The sequence below is a fragment of the Castor canadensis genome, chromosome 15, assembly GCF_047511655.1.
Source record: "Castor canadensis chromosome 15, mCasCan1.hap1v2, whole genome shotgun sequence".
NCBI classification, from domain to species: Eukaryota; Metazoa; Chordata; class Mammalia; order Rodentia; family Castoridae; genus Castor; species Castor canadensis.
Genome location: NC_133400.1, coordinates 21319634 through 21340774, shown reverse-complemented (window position 1 = coordinate 21340774; position 21141 = coordinate 21319634). Strand labels below are relative to the sequence as shown.

Genomic DNA, 21141 nt, shown 5'->3' with positions numbered 1-21141 from the left:
CAGCTATCTTGCCAAGTCTATATTCAACTCTGCCAAAGAAAATTACAACATCTCCATTTGCCTATATATCCTCCCAGATAGAGAACTGAAAATAAAATTCAAGAACTGAAAAAATATCTTTAAGACTAAAATAAAAAACTATATTTTAGCAATTTCATTTCCTAGGCTATAGAGAAAATCTATTAATATTTGGTAAAGTAGAATCAAAACCCTTAGGAGAATACTTACGGATTTCTGCTGCAAAGACAGAGATATTTAGCCAGGCCGTCTCTTCTCTATCTAGAGGTTTTGTAGTTTTAATAAAACCATCCTCTGGATTAATAGTGAAAAACCTGTCGAGGTCAGTGTGACGATCAATTGAATACCTAAGCAGAATGCAAATGAGGCCATTAGACCAAGACATTCAGAAGAGCTTAATATTTGAATATTTTCTCCATGTTATATTTAAAGCAAATTTTTCAACAAATCACTTGAGCTAGGTTTTCTTTTTAATCAAATTTACTTTTTGAACTTTGTACATGAATCTTTCACAGAAATCATTTTGCCATATTGGAATCCTTTATTCAGTACAATGAATGAAGAACCTGTTTAGCATATTTGATTGAGAAGTATAATGATATGTTGCATATTTCTCCATATTTACTACAATCACCCACCATCTGTATATTTATGAAATTGCATTGGGGAAATGAAAATGCCTTGCTCACAAACTACTCAGAAAATCACACATGCATCAAACCTATGCCAAATTTTTGCATATGAAATATTAGTTTCAAGTTTATCTAAACTCATCATCAAAAGTTATTTATAACCCTAAATATCAGTTTTTTCCATATTTAATGAAAAATGTTAACTATATTCTGAATAGATTTCTTTATTTAGTCGTAGACTTTCTTTGGTAGCTTGGTTCTGAATTCTAGGGAGTCTTATGCAAAGAAGGCCCCATTCATTCTGGGGCATTTTCCTCATACCTTAATGACTGAAGGCTGTATTTAAGGCACAGCTTATTCCTTGCCAATAAGAAGTTTGCATTTTTCTAACAAAATTTTCTGGAATATTATTGGGGTATATTTATGGCAAGGTATGGTGGGAGATAGGGAAAGAATAATGGCTTTTTATGAGAACCATTAATGTAAAATAACTTTCCCTTCCCTTTCACTTCATATCCTAGATTCAAAATGGAGAAGAGCAAAGATGGATCATGTTACTTAAGGTAGAATGCTCTACTTCACAATTGGATAGTTTCCTATTCTTAGAATTCTTAGCTGTGTTTTCCTAAATTTACAGAATGCATTTGAAGACATTCATTGATAGTGAAAAATAAAAAAAATTAGAGGTAGCAAAGAGCATGGATATCAAAGGGCTTACTCCTCTAGACTTAAAAAAGATGAAATTTGCAAGTGGTTTATGTTCAGTCTCTGGGGAATTCAATATTGGAGCTCAGATCATGTTCTTTCCAGAAAAGAGAAAGTACACATGAGCAAGACTTCACAGTGTACAAGACATGAAGTCATCCATAATGTCCTTTGACTGCATAGCTCCCTGTGGAATGGTGAGCTCTCTTGCCCAGTACTGAACTTGAACATGGTCCTTCGCAGATTGTACTATATGGTATGATAATAGAGAACTTGTTTCTTTTCATGAAGGAACTTAAAATTTAGTTGACCTGACAATGCAGACGGAGTAGGAGAGATAGTAAGTTATGACATTATTCCATAAATGCTAAGGGCATTTGTTTTGATTTTGGAAAGCCTTAGGTACCACTTCATGTTCCACTACATATAAGCCAAATGTTATGATATTAGAAAAGTCACTGAAGATAGTTGAACCTTAGCAGGTTTATCATTTAATGGAAATGGTAATCATATCTAACTTCATTTATATTATCTGTGATAATTAAATGAAATAATCAGTCTTTAAGATACATCTTCATGCTTCACACACATTAAGCAATTTAACAACAGTAGCTGCTATTACTATTTTGTTATTATTGTTTCTGCTACTGTTTTATTGAGGACAAATCATGGAAGCTCTCAAATATAGGAAGATAGCAACCATTCTAGAACCAATGAGAAATCATGGAAGGCTCTTAAACAAAGAAGCAAATATCATGGAAGGCTTTTAAATAAACAAACAAATAAATCAGGATATCTGGATGATTAATAATAAAGTAGAATATGCAAGATGCTCTGAGTAGGAGAGAGTGAAAGAAACAACAGGAGAAAACTTAAGGATGTTATACAGGTTTTAAATTATAAGAGTGATAAAACAGGTATGGAGGCTACAGAGAGATTGGAAAGCTACATGATGAACAAGTATCAGTGGACTCAAAGGATATTTTGATATCTACAAAAGGTTGAGAGAGTCTTAGATAGTTTCCAGCCTGGGTATTTGAGAGGAAGATATTGGAAGACACAAAAAGAAAAGTAATTTAGCAGCGAGGAGAGATTGAAATTCAACTAGGAGATACTGCAATGCTAAGAAAATGAAATTAAATTCTGTGCTACACATGGATTGTTTTGTTTTGTTTTTAAGTATGTCACAGCAAGTATGAACTCAGAAATATCATTTAAATAAGCGAGTGAGCCAGTGAAGGAAAAACCAAGTGGATGAAAAGACACAGCACTTAGTATCATAAATACAGAATTTGAAGAAGGGAGAAAAATCAGCCTAGAGGCAGAGAATGTGCTGCATCGATTCCATTCAACCATAGTGTGAGTGAAAACTTGATAGATAAGTGGACATAGAGAAAGGTCAAAGTCAAAAACTTGAGCCTTAGGAAATCCCCAGTACCTGACCAGTGGTCAAAAACTAAAGAAGTTACAAAGGATGGTATTATCTGAGGCATGAGCAAGTCAGGGTCAAGGAAGCAAAGGGAAGACAATATTTTAGGACAAAAATTAAATACTAAACAAAATTATTTCAAATGCTACAGTCTAAGAAATCTACAAGATGTTCAAGCAGCTAAGACTTTGGGTGATAGCATCAGGCCTTACCTACACATCCAATCCACAAATTTCCTTAAATATGAAACAGTCAGTAAATTAGGTGGTGATAATAAGAGATCTGTTAAATAAAAAGCTTAAATGTCCTCAGAATAGAAACCCAATTGGATAGGTGGGTGGTTTACTCTGGATATTGAACATGGGTAGATAATTATAGACATGGAAGTTTCCTACATGCTCAGAATAGTTACTACTGAAAACATGACCCCAATAAACAATAGGAGGTATGGATCGCTGGAGACAATGAAGTACAGAGGAAATGAGAAGTTATTTCATGTGTTCTTACCTCATTATTCTTCTGTTAAAAGTTACCAGTGGACATGGATATTTAGGTCAAAAATAACTTATTTAAAACTCACACCATGAACATTTTAAAGTACTTTAAAGGTATAAAAAGAGTCCCCAGTCATTAATGTCTCTTCCAGCACAGGAAGAACACAATAGTCAAACATTTCTGGAGAAATGTTTCTATTAGATGCTAATAGGTTAGAGTTAAGACAGACCTGAACTGAGATGTAGTTTCTAACACTAGCCATATAATTCTAAGGAAGTCACATCATCGCTTTTAACCCCATCAAATGACTCCTAGAACATCACCCCCTCAAAGAGTATCTATGAGGATTAATTTAAATAAATTAATCAAACAAGTTGTTTGGATGATAAGCAAATTCTCAAAAAATGATAATTCTCTTTGTCCTAAGAGGCAACTTTCAAAAATGCAGCACATAGTTAAGAATTCCTTCTGTCTTGCCACCATTTTTTTATATAAGCTGATAAAAATCCATTGTCTATGGCAATATTTTTTCACATTCAGATCCCTTTCCTTTTAGTTTTTTTGTGATGTTTGTAGCTTTGACAATTTTATTTTCACCTAATAATTACATATATTTACAGATTCATGATGTTCCAACAAGTATTTACATTGTGCAATGATTAAGTTATGGTTATTAATATATCTATCACCTTAAATATTTATCATTTCTTTGTAGTAAGAGCATTCCTCTCTTCCAGATATTTGAAATATAAAACACATTATTGTTAGGTATTATGCAATAGAACAGGAGAACTTATTATTCTTTTCTAACTGTAAAGTTGCTTATCATATGGTAGTCCTATTTTAAAAAATTTTTAGGAGTCTTCATATTGTTTTCCATAGTGGGAATGCTAATTTATATCATCATTAAATGTACATAAATGCTCTTTCTACACATCTTGCTAACACATGTTATTTTTTGTCTTTCTGACACTATCCATTGGATGAGGTGAAATATCATTGTAGTTTTGATTTATGTTTCCCTGATAGTTAATGATACTAAGCAATTTTTTTATAGCTACTGGCCATATATATGTCTTCACTAGAAAAATGTTTGTTTGGTACTTCATATAGGTATCTCCCTTCCCAAATATATTGGGATTCCCCTGTGTTTGTTCAATGAAGATTTGATGAACAAATGACTAGATGAAATGTCCTCATTTCCAGTCCTTTTATAATGAAATACGTGAGCTTGAATTTCAAAGTGAAGTCTGGTGTTATTTCATTTATCCATTCAATAGGTATTTATTAGAAATCCACTATGTGTGTATATTATATTTAGTGGAATGAGGCAGTGATGAACTAGAATAGTGTCAGCACACATGTCTTGCTCAAGGCTAGCTAGTACATATTTTAGGCAATGTAGAATAGAGGGTTCTCTGCCAAAGCTATCCAACTCTGCCTTTAGATTTAAAAACAAGTAATATGACATGATTATAAAAGGGGGATTGTTTGGAGGGGGATAAGTGAGAGAGGGAAATGAGAAAGGAGAGAGTGATGGTGGATGAATATGTGTAAGCCATATTATATATATTATCCATATTATTTATATATATACGTATATGTATGTGTGAATATAGCATAATGAATCTCATTTAAAACTGTTAAACAGGAGGGTGGGCGGAAGGGAAAGGGACTAAGAAAGAATAATATAAGTGAGATGAATTTGATCAAAGTAATTACATGTATGTATGAAACATCACAATAAAATGCCTTTATACATTTAATTTATGCTAGTATAATTTTTTAAAAGAGATAACAGTTCATATAACAATAAAGTCTAGGGGACAAATTAGATCATATGTCTAACACATCTAGTAGAGTAATTGGAGCATAGGAAGATATTCAATAAATTATAATTAGCATAATTGTCATAATTATTATCTATACTTTACCACAGTTCCCTAGGGCAGACAGACCTAGCTAATGGTTCCATTATCTGCTATGCACTAGGGGATCTTCTCCAGAGTGAAATTAAGGAGCTTGAGGCAACCTTCCAAAAAGTCAGCAGTAGAGGGAAAGTGCAGCTCATACCTTCTAAATCTAAATCTACTTTCAATTCTATTGAGCCTGATAAACTGGAACCCTTTTTGAAAATGGGATAATGTGTTCCTACAGGGCTTTGCCTCTAAGCTCCCCCATCCCAGCTCTTACACGAAATCTGCACATACCTTATTGGGCTGTTGGCAGCATCAGGGTCTTTGGCATGTACTCTCCCAACCACAGTGCCAGCAGCTGCATTTTCTTGGACTTCATGGATATAACTTGGGGCCAAGAACATGGGGGGCTCATCAGCATCTTCTACTGCAATCTTGACTGTCACAGTGTCCTTAAAAGGTCCATTGCTGATGAACTTTGGGTCGATGTGCACATTGGCCGCCTCTACCTTTAAGCTGTACGCTCTTTTGGTTTCAAAATCTATGGGCTAGCAAGAATGAAGAGGAGATTGATAACTAATCCCTTAAAAGAATAGTAAAAGAGAAGGACCTGGTTGTTTTATAGGGTAGAGTAAATAGTTCCTCAAGGAAGGGAATAAAACACAGCAAAGTAAATTTTTTAGCCCACTCTGTAGAGAGTTAAAAATATAATATAAATACTGTTTGAATTTTAGCCAAAAAAAAGTGTGTGTTATTTTATGACTGCCTGCCACCTCCTGCCACACAAATACAAGGAATTTATCTTAATCATATTCACAGCTTTATTTATTAAGTTTATGACCACATTATATTTCCCCAAGTCTGTGACCCTTATCAGGAGTTTGCATAAGATTAGTTAAGGTTGTTTATGGGTAATTTTGGTAGGTGGAATTGTTAAATAACACTAACTTACTTAATGACAGAGTGTTACTTCTGCACTTCTTTGAATCCTGAACATCTCAGAATAGTGCTAATTTTTAACATATCTGTTACATGTCCCGATATCCCTTGTGAGAGCCCATCATACTACTCTCTAGCTGAAATGTGAAGGCATGGCTCTGTTCAATGGCAGTAATTTTTAGGGTATGTTCTATTAATGGTAACTGACAAGACAATGAAGCTAATTCTTCTTTTTGAGAAGAATGCTTGTACGTGAAAAATGGACCACTTAAATAAAAACAAGTATAAGCACTACAAATTTCTACAGTTAGGGGAAAAAAACACTGAGAAATGGCATTAATTGCTACATTTACAGGAAAATTGATGGCAAGCACCCCTTACTTTCAGTGAGAGGAAATACAGTCAGCAAAGGGTAAAAAGTCATAGCAAAGAAACTATCTCAATGACTAAGATGATAATGCATTATCAAGTGTTTAGAAAAAGCTTGATGCTTTAAGGAGAGCATCTGTCAGCCATACTGTTATCATTTATATGGTAAACACTTATTTTGAATGTCTATACAATGGTAAAGCTTAGACCTAACCTAATTCTGTAGTGCTCCAAACCAAGGATGGCCAGTTTCAGAAAGGTTAAGTGCCTTAAGCATCCTTGACACTTTTTCTATCATATTTCCACCTTCAAATCCTTACAATCAGGGAACACTCTCTTTCCCTAAACTAAACCTGTCCCCAACCTCTCCATCTTCCTGGGTGAGGCCCAGCAAGAGTCCTTTATGCTTGGCTGTGTTATGGCAACAGTAAAAACTATACTTATAGAACTTCAGATAAGAGACTACTCAATTGCTCACAAATTTCTGTAATTAGTAGGCAGAATCCAGAATTGGAATATGACCATTCTGTGACCAGATAATCTGTAATCAGAAAAAGATGAATTTTTCTCAGGTAATCTGTTGCTATCCCTAGCACAGAACCTTTAGAAATTGGTGCAGGTATATGCCTAAGGACTAGACGCATACTCCCATTATTATGCCTGTGGATGTTGAGGATAGTATGTCATGCTGCAGTTTGACTAAAAGATTTCATTATAGGATTTCCAAATCCTTGCAAGAATTTGTCTAGAACATCCTTCCCAGTCTGGTGAGAATCTACCAAGGATTCTGGAAGTCAGCCCCAGCCTCATTGCCTTGTGAAAGCTTCTAAACAACCCCAGAGAGATTTGTGCATTTTCTTTACTGCCTTTTTCAGCCCCTCACTTGGTAGATGGGGAGCATCACAAAGGACTCTACTGAATCTCACTCGTCTCTCTCTCTCTATAGCCCAGTAATGACTGTACCAAATGATCGTATGCATCAATCATTTTTACAGAATGAGGAGCTGAGCTGATGAATGGATAACATTTAAGCATTTGCTTACAATTTATCCCCTCTTCTTTCCAAAAAAGTATTTGAGGTAGTTTCCCATGTGAACATTTATATCCATATTATGAGTAGTTGAAATAAAGCTAAATGAGGCAACACATTGCATAAGCCATAAAAATCTTCATACCCCCTAGTTTACTAATCCCCACCCCTGAAAATTTTCCCTAAGGGAGTAATTCAAAAGAAAACCCAAACAAACAATATTCAAAAAATTCATAATATTTGTTAGAAGTAATAGAAACTTATATTTAATCTGGGGAAATGTATACACAGAACACCAAATCCAACTGTGAGATTTTATTAAGGAAATAATAGCCCATCAATAGGATGGAATGGGATGTAGTCATTAAAAATGATTATGTATATCATATAACAGCATGTAAAATGTTTATGATGTGACATTAACTTAACAAATCAGATCACCCCATGATTGCAAACATTCTAAATATTATGTATCTGCATCTACATGCACACGGACACAAAATATAAAGAAAAATCAACCATAGAATAGTTTTATTAAATAAGGAATATTTAAAATGTCTTATAATGGCTCTCTCAATCTGCTTTACAAGTTTATTTGGTTAAAAATAAACAGCTCAGAAACTATGGTTGCAATAGACAGGATTCTCACTTAGTCAAGGCTAATTCAGTATACAGATTGGATTTTCCATCCCACAGCTACCAAGCCACCTAAAAGGTTCATCTCTATTTTTATGCTGTTCTTCACCCACCCACTAGAGACTGGCTAAGCACTCTGGGAGCATGTTCTTTCTTGTTCACCATGAAATCCTAATCCAGAGCCAGAACTCAGGAAATACGATTTTCTAAATTTTTCAAACATTGAATGAATCTATCTTCTAATTATTTCTTGGATTCTTCTCCTTCACTATCATCCTGCTACCTAGTGTACCTTCTTCAATTTCTTAAAATGTCTCCCTTGAATTCATACCACAGTTCTTCAACTGTTCCAACTGTGTCCATCTCAGTGGACACTAAAGACTGAATGTATTGCAGTCTCTTAAGTCCTTCCTGAGCCATTCTTTTTAACTTTTCTCTCCTTCTGTATCTAGAAAAGTCCTGTCTGACTATGAAGACTCACTTGAAGATCTACTTCTCTTTGAAGTCATTTGTGACCTTTATTCACAATTCTTATCACCCTTTATTACACTTGGTTTTAAATGAGGGAGAAATTTTGCTCCCAGTCATTCAAAGGATAATCAGCAATGACTAGACCTATTTTTAATTATTATTATCAATGTCTGTTGGGGTGAGGTGAAGTGTGTGCCTACTAACCTCTATTAAGAAAAACCCAGATGCTTCTAAACATACTACAATGCACAGGACAGTCCTGACAGAAAAGAATTGTCCAGTCTGAAATGTCAACACTGGTAAGGCTGAGAAAAATTCCTGTATTTTAATTATCTTCTCACTGAACTATCCTGTTAAACTGTGATTCCCTCTGTAGCCAGGACTCTATCTCTTCCACTTGAGATTTCAGCTTTTACCAAGAGACTGCCTGACAAATAACTATAACAAAATAACTCTTAGCAGATGAAAACATGATATTAGAGAATATCTTGCAGGGCATGGTGGTTTACATCTGTAATCCCAGCACTTTAGAGACTGAAGCAGAAGGATCATGACTTGGAGTTCAGCATAGGCAAAAAATAAGACCCTGTCTCAACAAACTCACTCGAGAAAAAAAGAATTTCTTTAAAATACAAAAACATTTCCATAATTTCTCCACACTCTTTGTGTTATTAAATCATATATAATGACTTTCATTAGGACTCATATTTTTACTCTGCTAAAATCACCTCTGATTTTTTTTTTTCCTGGTGGACATTTGGAACCTTGTGCTACAAGTTAAAACAAATGTTCTTTTACAAGTGAAATAACATCCTACATTGTTTTAAACCTAAATGTCAGTGCTTTGTAGATTATTCCATTGCCTGTAATAAGCAGTGAATTTAGGGAAAGTACAAAAATTAATCAAATGCAGAGAGCTCATTTGCCTTCTGTGAGTTTTCTGGGGGGTCATTTAGATGTTTCAGGATTTTAGAGACACAGTGTGTATTTATGCCCTAAATACACTGAAAACAGGTGACGACCTTAGCATAACCAGCTATCCAATTACTTGAGGAGCAAAGGATGAGAAGACAGGAATTGGTGATGTCAATGTTCATGTGTCAGTGCCAACAAGAAGGAGGGATAGTAATATTAATTAACAAAGTAAGTTGACAGCTCAAGGCTACACAGAGTTCACACAGCTACTTTTCCAGAAGAGAAGCCAGAAGAAATGAACTGTTCTGTCCCCACTTGGCAGCTAAGGAAGCTAGTTAGGCTTCCTTGGTCATGCCATTTACAGTCACTCATGGAGACTTTCCCAAGTATCCAAGATTGACTGCAACTTCCATGCCCTCCATTTTTCTGTATGTGTTCTGACAGCTACCTCTTATCTTCTTTTTGATCAGTTTCCCCCAAATGTTTTCCCCAAACCGAATATATTTTCAATGCTGGGAAAGGTCAGCTTCCTGGGGCACCTTACTACTTGTTCTCCTTACTGAGAGATTCATCTCTCATCCATCCTCAACTCCTCTCCAGCTTCTGACCTCTTAACTAATTCTTCAAATTAATTTTTATCACTATTATAGTCCAATCTTCCCATCACATGAGGGAGCTTAATATTCATGCTATAAAACCAAGTAGAAAATGAATGCTTGATTAAAACCAAAGGTAATCCCATCATCCAAATCTCATTTAACACTACATACAATATCATGAGAGAAAGTGTTGATTTCTCGAATGGTAAATCAGGGTGGGGAAATAGTTTTAGAGTGTACTGGAAATGTTTCTTCACTGAAGGTGAATCTTGTCTGACTTTCTTTTATAAGCTTTTTCTGGCTCAATTATTTTCAAAATGTCTTAGGAAAGAAGTTGTTCCAAAATATACCAGGTTTGAATTCCTCATCCTTGACTATGTTTGACTATGAGCAGGTTACACTATTGAAACTCATTCTCAAAATTAAGTTGAGGTATCATTACTCATTGGGATAATATTATGTACTTCTTATGATTTTGTCCTATTAAAAATAAAAGAGTTGTTTGTAAGACGCTCAGGCTATGTCTTCTAATGGTTAGTGTTAACTAAATGTTAGATTTGTAAAATAAAACAGGAAGAAATCATAAACTCCTCTTTGTATTGAATTAAGGGACATGTTTCTAATGATAGTCTGTCAATTGCAGGGAAAAGTCCATTACTGTTGGTTCTTTTCAAATTTGAAAGAAAAGCAAGAGAATTTGTTCAATTTTTACCATGGATCGGACAGAATAGTGAAAGTTTAAAATAAGAGATGTTCTGAACAGCCTGGATTAACAGACTCAGCTAAAAGGAGTTCAGGGCTGCTTCTCCAAAGTGAAGGTTTATCTAGTTTTCTTTCCTTCCACTGGAGAAATGAGCCAAAACATAGAACTAACTAACAATCTCAGACAGGCATCATTAGTCCCTTTTGTCAGCTCCCTCTGCAGTAACAGAAAGGATTACACTGCTGTTATCTCCCCACACCTCGGTGCTCCACTGCAAAGTGAGGTCAGCACTCAGTTGCCATATTCTCATTTCTTAACCTTCAACTTTCCATCTCCCATAGGGCTGCTTTCACGGTGCAACTCACACCATGACATGTCCGACTCCTCATCCTGTCTCACCTTTTTCAGTTTCACCACACCCTCCTGTGTTTCATAGTCTGTCGTGATTTCGAACAATTCCATACCATCTCCATCAACAATATTGTACGTGACTAAGCCATTTTCTCCAATGTCTGGGTCTTTAGCCTTCACTCTTCCTACTTCCTCTCCAGGGACAGCTGCTTCTGACACAGACATCTGGTATACGCCTGGAAGCAGAAGAAGACATCCTCTTTTATTTTCTTTTTTATTTGGCAGCTGTAAGACTTCAGATTTCATTGAATCCCAATAAATTTCTTAACGGGTTTGAAATTGAACTTTCTGTTGATTGAAAACATGAAAGAAACAAATGGATGGGAGGACAATCCCAGATGGTCTACTTGCCAAAAGAATGTGTTCTACAAAGGATGATAAAACAATATTGGAGTCATCTGCCACATATGAGAAAGGAAAACAGTGCTCAGTTACAGTTCTCTGAACCATGCACATCTTCATGCACTCAAATAGCAAAGTCTTCGTGTCCTCACAATGGTCTACAAGTTAATTTCAAGGCTTGCTTGGGGCACTGCGAAGGCCCAGGAGAAGAAACAAAAACAAAAAACAAAAACAAAACATCCTCACAGGCTCCCTATTTGTTTTATTTAAAAATCAAATGTGTCTTTTATCTTTCAAGGGTCATATCTTTTCTAAAATTTTATTTGTCTCTCCTCTTACTTCATCTTGTTCACCACTAGGTCAAGCACAACATTCTCTGAAAGTGTGGGCCTTCCATATTTACATTTATTTAATGTTTATTTTGAACCTAAAATGTCTCAGGCAGTCATAGCCTCTAGACACTCAGGAGTAAGCAAAACAGTCAAGATTGTTTTCTAAAAGAAGCACAAAAAGAGAAAAGGGAAAAACCCTACAAATACATAAATACTCTGCTGTCATTGCTAGGAAAACAAAAAATAAAAGTATGGTAAGGGATAAAGAGTAGCAAATGTGTGTATGATTATGTGTATAACTGTATGACTGGTATATTGTATGAATGGTTGTCTAGGTTGTGTGTGTGTGATTGTACATATGAAAATGTTGATATGTGGTGCATGAGTGAGTATGTATATGAATGTGTAAGATACATATTTTTGTGTGTGTTTGTATATGTGCATGAATGTGGGTAAAAACGTATCTTGCTAAATATGTGCAGTGAGAAGGAGAAAAAGAAAGGAAGATTAATTTTGAATAGGACAGTCTTGGAAGGTATCCTTTAGAAGACATATGCGACTCCAGCAAAGAGACTGAGCAAGACAAGTATATGACTAACTGGGGAATAAACGTAGCAAATGGCAAAAATAAAAACCTGAGGTAGGACATTGTGAATCTATACAGACTAGCAAGAGGACAAGTGTGATAAGTGAGCCTTCTCTCAAGACATTATATAGGTAAGTAAGTAGGTTGGGGCATTATAGGAGATAGAAAAGACTTTAGGTTTTGTTTAAACTTGGGCAGGACTGGTGACATAGCTCAATCAGTAGAGCATTTGCTTAGTAAGTGCAAGGCTGTGAGTTCAAACCTCTACTACTGCCAAATAAAATAAAATAAAATAAAACAACCAAAAAATAACTGGAGTTTTGGTAGTGGAGTGAGATCTGACATTCTATAGCATCTTCATGTTTTCAAAATGTTCTGTTTGTGACACAATATATAAGAGCCAGTGATGGAAACCTTGCCTCTACTGCTAGGCTAAGTTGCAGGGACCAACCACATCACTTAATCTTAATCTTATTGAAGATGCAGAACCAGGCACTTAACTAATAAAAGCAGTTTCTTCCCATCTCTGTTGGGACCCTATGAGAACTACAATTGCCTCATAATCCTTTACTTCCGTGTTTCCTTTAGTCTTTGGATTCATTTGACTAACCATAGTGCTTACCTGGAACTATATACTTAGTTTGCTTCTTTGTTCTCTCCATTGTAAACAGTGCCATATTTCTGGTGACAAACTCAGGCTCTAATGAAAAAGACACTGCCATGGTGAACTTCCCATTACTAGCAGCAAAGAGTGCCATTACGATCTTAGTAAATCTTTATTTTCACCTCTGCACACATCCATAAATTTATATCTAAATTCTAGCTTTGCCACTTCATTAGGCAACTTTTGGTTCTTTTCATGTAAGCCAGTTTTATCTGTAAAATGTAGGTTCTTGTAGAGTTTCACTATACTAGTAACTAATCTTTAGATGATAGTATAGTGAGTTATAATTATGACTGTTAATTGCATTCCCTCAAAATAATTTTTCTTTTAATTTCCTTAAGCAATTCTATAAATTTTATAGAATGAGCCAGAAAATGCTGGCTAACATTCATTGACAACTTATGTCAAGTGTCATTATAAGATTTTGTACTAACTTGTTTGTTCTTAAGAAAAGCAATTCCCTATTAATTTGACTGTGAAAGACTGCATTTTCCAAAAATGGTCAAAAGGATGTCTTTTATCCCATATGCTTTTCTTTCACAATATTACTTTGATGATTGTTCAATAGAAAGGTGAGGTCTAGATGAACTCCACTTAAATTTAGTCAACTTTATATCTACTTGGAAGGAAGGCTATATGACATTTAAAGTGAGTCCACAAAAGGCAATACAGCTTTTCTCTAGTGGCCTTGGGGCTCTCACTTTTGGAGGCCAGACACAGAGAAGTCCAAATGGAAAGGAACCAACAGTCCATATCAACTCTCCAGCAACGTAAGCAAGCCATCTTGGAAGTACATCTGCCGGCCCTGGGGTAGCTCTTCCCACATGATACTGTGAGAAGCAGAGAAAAGCTCTCTCCTCCAAAGTTAGCCCAAATTGTAGATTAATGAAAAAAGCAAATTATTGCTATCATTTTAAACCACTAAGGTTTTAGACGGTTTGGTACATACCAAATAACTGCTTCATGTACAGTTATATCCAGGCTAGAAAGGAGAACACTTAGAGATAGATTAATTAATTGCTGGATTGCATGACTAGTATCTGATAAACAAATAGCTGATGAACTAGATTTTCTGCTCTGGGGCTCATAAAACTTAATGTCTTCTCTTTCTTCCACTACTTCTATTCCACTTGAGTTGGCTATTGTTATCTTCTTTTTGTTTTTTGCAAGAATGATATAAAGATGTGTTTTTCTAGATGTTTCTTTTTAGGTTTTTCTAGATGTTTCTTTTTAGGTTTTTCTAGATGTTTCTTTCTAGGTAAAGAAAGAATGGGTGAGAGAAGATGGGTAGCAATCTCTGGCAGTGGTGAACAGTGAAAGCCAAGCCCACCTACTTACTCTGTGGAAACTTTGGTGGGTTATCATTGACATCAGTCAGTGTGATCGTCACTTTGGTTGTCCCTGAGAGTCCTCCCATGTGTCCACCCATGTCCTTGGCCTGGATCACCACGTGGTATTCCTCCTTGGCTTCTCTGTCCATGTTGGGAAGGGCTGTTCTGATGATACCTGGACAGGTAAACAGGGAACAGCACAGATATTCATATAAAACAACATTACAACAAGAAATATGTTTTAGGCACTAGGGAAGTAAAGATGAATAAAACAGCCTGTGCCCTTCAAAGTCATTTCAACATGATAGTTACAACCCAAAGCAGCCATTTCTAAAGAATCACTGTATTTTTCAAGCAAATCATTAAAAGTACTTAATATGGCATTAATTTTGTTTCATTTTTTTTCACTGCATACAACCTAATTCTTCTCAGATATGAAAATACTGAAGACTGAAATTTTTGAATGACCATTGTGCAGATATCCATGATTAAATCATTTGGACTTCTGGCAGGATCTCTTGGAAATCTGTTCCTAGAAATATTGCTGTAGTCTGTAAGACTTATAAATTAGAGATATGTATTTCATGTAGTACATTAAAAAGCTAGCATTAGTTTTTGAAAGAATAAGCCAAATTGGTTAGAAATGAACACAATGCTTACATAAATATTCACAGTCTACTATCACTTATCACTGATAACAATAACAAATTAATGATTGAATTCTTCATGATCTCTGTACACTAGAACATGATTTGCATGAAAACTATGCTCACTTAAATCTCTAGAGAGCATATGAAAAGAAGCATCTTCTCTCTGTAAATAAGGTAATACTTGTACTAGGAATATTAAGAGAGCAATGAGGAAGAATTAGTACTCATCACTGTCTTCTTCCCCAATATTTGTATTTTTCTGAGCACGATGTGAAACTCACTGAGTTTCATTTTCCTTAACTGTTAAATAATTTTGTATGTTCAAATTAGTAGTTATTAGCTATGAGTCCCTGAGGAAAAGAAGGTTCCACATTTTATTGTCGCAAAAGTCTAGATAACCTTTAACATTTATCCTTGGCTAACCTAGAAAGGTTAATGGCAAATGACTTTGATGGAATCATAGAAAGTAAGCCCATTAACTGTAGACTGGAGCAAGGAGGCTACAAATTAATGTATGCATAGGTAAATGAACAGACAGTATATAAGATAAATGAGTAGACTGGTAGGCTATGTGTATACATATTTTCACATGTATATTATAAATTTTCATGATTATAATAAATGCATACTGCTTATAAACATTTTTTTAAAAGATAGAAAATATTGTGGGAAAAAAGGGTCCCTGAGAGATTATTATGGATGGGTAGTGTCACAGGGTTTCAGTGTATATTATACTTTAGAGTCACATTTGATGTGAAAGAAGTGAAACATTTCATATGGATTTTTGTTATTAGAATATTGAAGTTTTGTTTGCTCTTTTTTCCTGTAATTCCTTCTCATTGCTAATGTCCATTGGGAATCTGTGAGCATAGCAAGAGAGATAAGGAATATGATGTCTCCTACAGCAACGTAAATATTAACACCCATCCTTGACACTCTGCCCGATGATCTTCCAAACTTGAGAGCTGACAAACTTATACCATATCCAAGTTCTAGAGTCTCTTAATTTGAATCCACAGTTCAAGACTTTTCTGACATTAAAACTGAATTTTATGATCATTTATGTTATTATAACATTGTGAAATATGGACAGGAATGCTAATAACTAGGTTTCATAGCAGGCTAACTTATATGCCTCTGCCTAGCAGAGGCAGAAGTTGTGTAAACCTCACACGACTTCATTCCCTATTTATATTTGAGGAAACTAAGGTTTAGTGAGTAGACATGAACTCCTTATTCAGAACGTTTACAAATCACAATGACAGTGACATTCCACAGTACCTGTCTGTGCCTCCACTGAGAAGTAGGGCTGTCCTTCAAGTATACTGTATACTAACTTGGCACTGTTTCCATAGGTGGGGTCATCTGCATCTGAGGCTGTCACCTGGATTACCGATGTTCCTTAAAAGGAGAATAAATTCATTAGCAACACTCCCTAAGCTTTTCAAATTACATTCTTGTTTACAAAATTTCATTTAAAAAAAACTCAACCCAGAGGACAGCCCACAATTATTCAACATGCTCTTTCCTACAATTGAGATGCAAAACACCCTTCCTTCTTCTTTTTATTCCTTCTTTTTCATTTTAATTCTCATAGTTTAAAAGTAAGATTTCCATTTTCACAGTACATCCCTGCTATGCTCAGTAGTTAAAATAACAATATGAAAATTATTGCCAAAACATTCTAAGACCTATGCGATGGAAATTTTCAGCATATCAAATAATTAAATAAAAATCTTCCCAAAGAGTATAATAAATGATAATTAATGATGAATTGCTTTTCATGAAAGGACAGAGTGCAATCTTCCATCTGTAGCATAGCATAAATATATCCTTTTATTGTTGCCTTGCATGTAATAAAATTGCTGCTAATACTACATTTTAATTAATTTATGGCTATAAATATTGTGCAGAATGTTGTTCCCCACTGCTATGAAAATTGCATCTTCCCACCTCTAATGGATCTGATATCCATGTAACAGGAACCACCAGTAAGCACCTAGTGAGATCTAAGACAATCATTCATGGGTCAGAAAGAAGGAAAACCAGGGAATTGAAGGAGGATAGGTTTCCATTTTTATTCCTTTAAAAAGCTTTCCTTGCTAGTCACAAGTAATAAGTATTTGGGGCATGGCATGTGGGGTTTCGGAGTGGGCAGAGAGGAACTGGAAAGAGAAAATTATCAAGTCTCTAGCGTCTCTAGGCCAGGCGTTGTTTGGGGGCACATTCCATGTGTACCACCAGCATTCCTCTGCTGAGCCTTTTTTACAGCAATTTTACTTGTGGGAAATTGGTATAAAAGAGAGGACATTTTGCAATCTCTTTCACACAGTTGTTTATTGCCAGAGTCAGGAGTCTAATCCTGATCCAGGGAGCAAGGAAACCCAAACTCTTTCTGTTACATTTTTCAGCAGAGAGGGAAACCTTCATGTGGAAGAAGAGGTGTGTAAACACAGCTTCCAACTTGCCCTTACTTTATAAGGTTGTCAGTGGCTTCCATGTAGCCTACAAGCCAAATTCACTCTTTTCTAACTGTTCCTCTGTAATTCATTATTTCATGCAAATAATCATTTCTGAGCTCATCTCACAGACCAGGCATTATTCTAGGAGATGGAGATTCATAAAGGAGAAAAGCAATCATGACATGCCTAGGGAAATTATTATTTTGTGTTTAATTTATATCTAGAATTCTGCTAAATGCTTTACAACTCTTTGTGTTTTACATCTATTTTGTTCAATCCTTACCATAGTATACAGGATCCTCATTTTATAGGGATAAAATGACAACTTAGGAATGTGTAAGAATTAGTTTGGGTTCATGTGTTTGGTCAGAGGTACAACAATGATTCAGATGCAGTACTGTCTGACAGCAAAGACTATACTTTGATAGACTGTAATAGAAAGTCCAGGTTCTGTCCATAAGCATCAGAGTTCCCAGAGGTAAGAACAATAAAAATTTCTCTAGATTATCCTTTTGGATGACTGGTGTTCCCATCCTACCATTCCACCCACACCATTCAGTCCTTGACATCTCCTATTTATATGGATTTATTTGATGTCTACGATTTCTCATTAGAATTCACAAAGGAGTGTTCATAAAGTAAAAGACTGGGCAGGAATGGAGACAGGAAATGGCTAGCCTGGCTTTACCAAAGTACAGGAAGACCCTGAGTTTACTTGGGGGAGGAGGACACTATTGCTGGCATAACAGGCTCCATATGCAGAGTGGCACAATCATAAGATTCTAAGGTGACAGCTAACTTTCTTGAGTAAGCTGATTCCCATACTTAGTGCTTGTTTCTCTCATTTGTAAAATGGGCTGTTTGTCCCTGATGATCCTTAAATTAACTTGAGCTCATCTGATCAGACCCACTCCCTTGTCAGAACAGTCCTGTTCAGCAGGTGAAAGGCAAACTTTTTTTTCTTTTTGGTAGCACTGGGGATTGAACTTCAGACCTCCCACTTGCTAGGCAAGCACTCTACCACTTAAGCTATATCCCTAGTTCTAAATGCAAGCATTAGAGGCTTTTTTAAAATGTGAGACATTTCTCTCAAAAGAGCAAAATTAAGCATATTCTATAAAGTCAAGTGAAAGTGAGGGCCAGTGGGTAGCTGAAGAGACCCTTCAGCAATACAGTGTGTCTGTAAGCATTGAGAAGACACGCTCCTCCTAAATCAACAGATGATGACATAGTGCTGTGGTGGTGTATATTCTGGATCTACTTAATATTTGCACATATGACCCTAAATAACTTATTCCTAGTTTGGACTCCTCCCACCTGTAATTTAACCAGTTGGGCCTAACTCATTGCAAAGATTAACCATAAAAATTAAGTAAAATAATGCATGAAAATCCCCAACTAACACAATATCTACCTGCAGCAAGTATTATGATTGCTATTACCTATTGAATATAAATGCATCCTAGTGACCAGGTGAATATTATTTCTAATCCCACAAGAACAGAAATTGTTATTCCCATTTTATAAAGGAAACTAAGGCTAATAGCATAGATGTAAGTGGTTCCAAGTTACACAGCTAATAATATAAAGGTCAGAATTACACAACTTCAGTCATATTCTTCCTCCATCTCCATTCTTTGTCATACTTAATAAAATTTGATTATGAAATCTTAAGTTCATTTTAAATGTTTGAAACTCCAACTGCACAAATGAAAAATTTTGGTGTTATTTTGCTAACTTCCTGAGTTGGGAAAACAGGCAATAGCCTTCCCACCTGCAGAGACACCAAGCTGGAAATGGAGCAGGTCATCCCCACTTACGCACCCACATTGGACCTCTCAGGCACGTTGGCATGATAAGTCTCATGCAGAAACTCCGGAGGGTTGTCATTAATATCCTGGACCTTTACAATGAATTCTGAAGGTGGCTCCAGTGGCCGGTTAGTGTCCCTGTCCACCGCCTGAGCCATTAGTGTGTACTGGGCTCTCTCCTCTCGGTCCAATGTCTTGGTGGCATGAATGTTCCCTGATTTATCATCAATCACAAAAATGGTTCCGGCTCCTTCACCTGAGAGAATGTATTTAATGTTCCCATCGCCAGAGTCAATATCAGAATGAAGCTAGGAAGAGAGAAATCAAGATTTGTAATTTCACAAGAGATGCAATGTGGAGATAAAGTCTCACATGCTAGTTGTCACATGGGCACTTGCACATACACATGCATACACACACAGACACAGGCACACACACAATGATGGAGATATTTTCACCCTCACCTCACACAATGAGTAAAATGGAATCTTAGAGAAAATCATTGCCTTGGCCCAGGTCAAACAGCTGAGGAGCAATGAGACCAGGAATCAAGATTTTCTTTCTTTAATTCTATGATTAATGCTCTGCCTTTCCTTACTCTCATACATACTCACACACACAATATATATACGCATATACGTATCTCTTAATAGTTGTTTTGAAAGAAATACACATTTTTAAAAAATTATATACATCTATACAGTGTCTTCCTCTCAGTGCTATCTCCCTTCATTTTCCTAGCTCAGAAGTCACTGTTATCAGTTTCTTGTCAGTCTTCTAACAGATATTATGCTCTGTGCACATGTTCAAGTCTTTCACTACAGGTGTATGTAGCCTGTTATTTTTCATAATAACATGCCAGAGAACACACGTCATTCTTCACCTCACCATTTTCCCTTAATAGTAAATTCAGATATCCCTTCCACATTTGAATGTATAGAACTAATTCATCCACTATATGGATGATATTATCATTTTATCTAACAGTTCCTTTCAAAGGATACTTAGATTGTCTGGGGGCTTTTGTTACTACAAACAATTCAATGGATCAGACTTTTCCAGAAGCCCTGCTATACTGCACACGAAACCTAGATCTGAGGTTGTGGTCTGCTTAGAAAAACAGCTCATTTCTACAATAAAGGATGGGGTGGATAGGATGGGCAGATAGACATGCAATTCTCCAGATCTTAGAAAGAACCTTAAATATCCTTGAGTTTCTCAGATTTTCAAGACAGCCTAGGGACAAGATGATACTTGTCTAAATCCAAATTTCTCTCTCTCTCTCTTGCTCTCTCTCTCCATAAGCCATGCCCCCAGCCCTCATCCATGTCTTTTAATTTTTATGCCTTTCTGCCCTAAATCTGTTCTATGTTTCAGAGATTTCCAATCTCTATTTCTGCAGCTGTCATCTTAATCTAAGTTCCTTAGCCCCCATTGTTCCCTTTGTGGGAAAAGATGAAGGTTACATTCACTATTCTTGTAGGCTTGAGAATAATAGCCATTGGTTCTACTTGTCCTATAAGAAAACCCATTGTAAATGAAAAACCTTTATTTTCAAATAGCATTTAAAATAACAAAAATAATTGTTATGACTAATTTCCATTTAATATTAATAATAATATTTTTATGAATGTCATTTCATTATTATTATTATTATTATTGTTACATCAAGGCTTGCCCGGAGGCACAACGCAA

At 35.8% G+C, this 21141-nt stretch overlaps 1 protein-coding gene across 5 annotated transcripts in view; it reads right to left on the bottom strand.

Moving 5' to 3' along the window:
* Positions 1-21141, bottom strand: part of Cdh11 (cadherin 11) — a 151000-nt gene that overhangs the window by 24254 nt on the left and 105605 nt on the right. For all 5 annotated transcript variants that reach the window (XM_074055909.1, XM_074055908.1, XM_074055907.1 and 2 more), the window contains 6 exons: positions 19460-19754; positions 16455-16574; positions 14531-14698; positions 11257-11444; positions 5490-5743; positions 229-365 (listed from right to left, as the gene is read on the bottom strand). In XM_074055909.1, the coding sequence (XP_073912010.1) occupies positions 229-365; positions 5490-5743; positions 11257-11444; positions 14531-14698; positions 16455-16574; positions 19460-19754 (1162 nt within the window). The remainder of the gene's footprint in view (positions 1-228; positions 366-5489; positions 5744-11256; positions 11445-14530; positions 14699-16454; positions 16575-19459; positions 19755-21141) is intronic.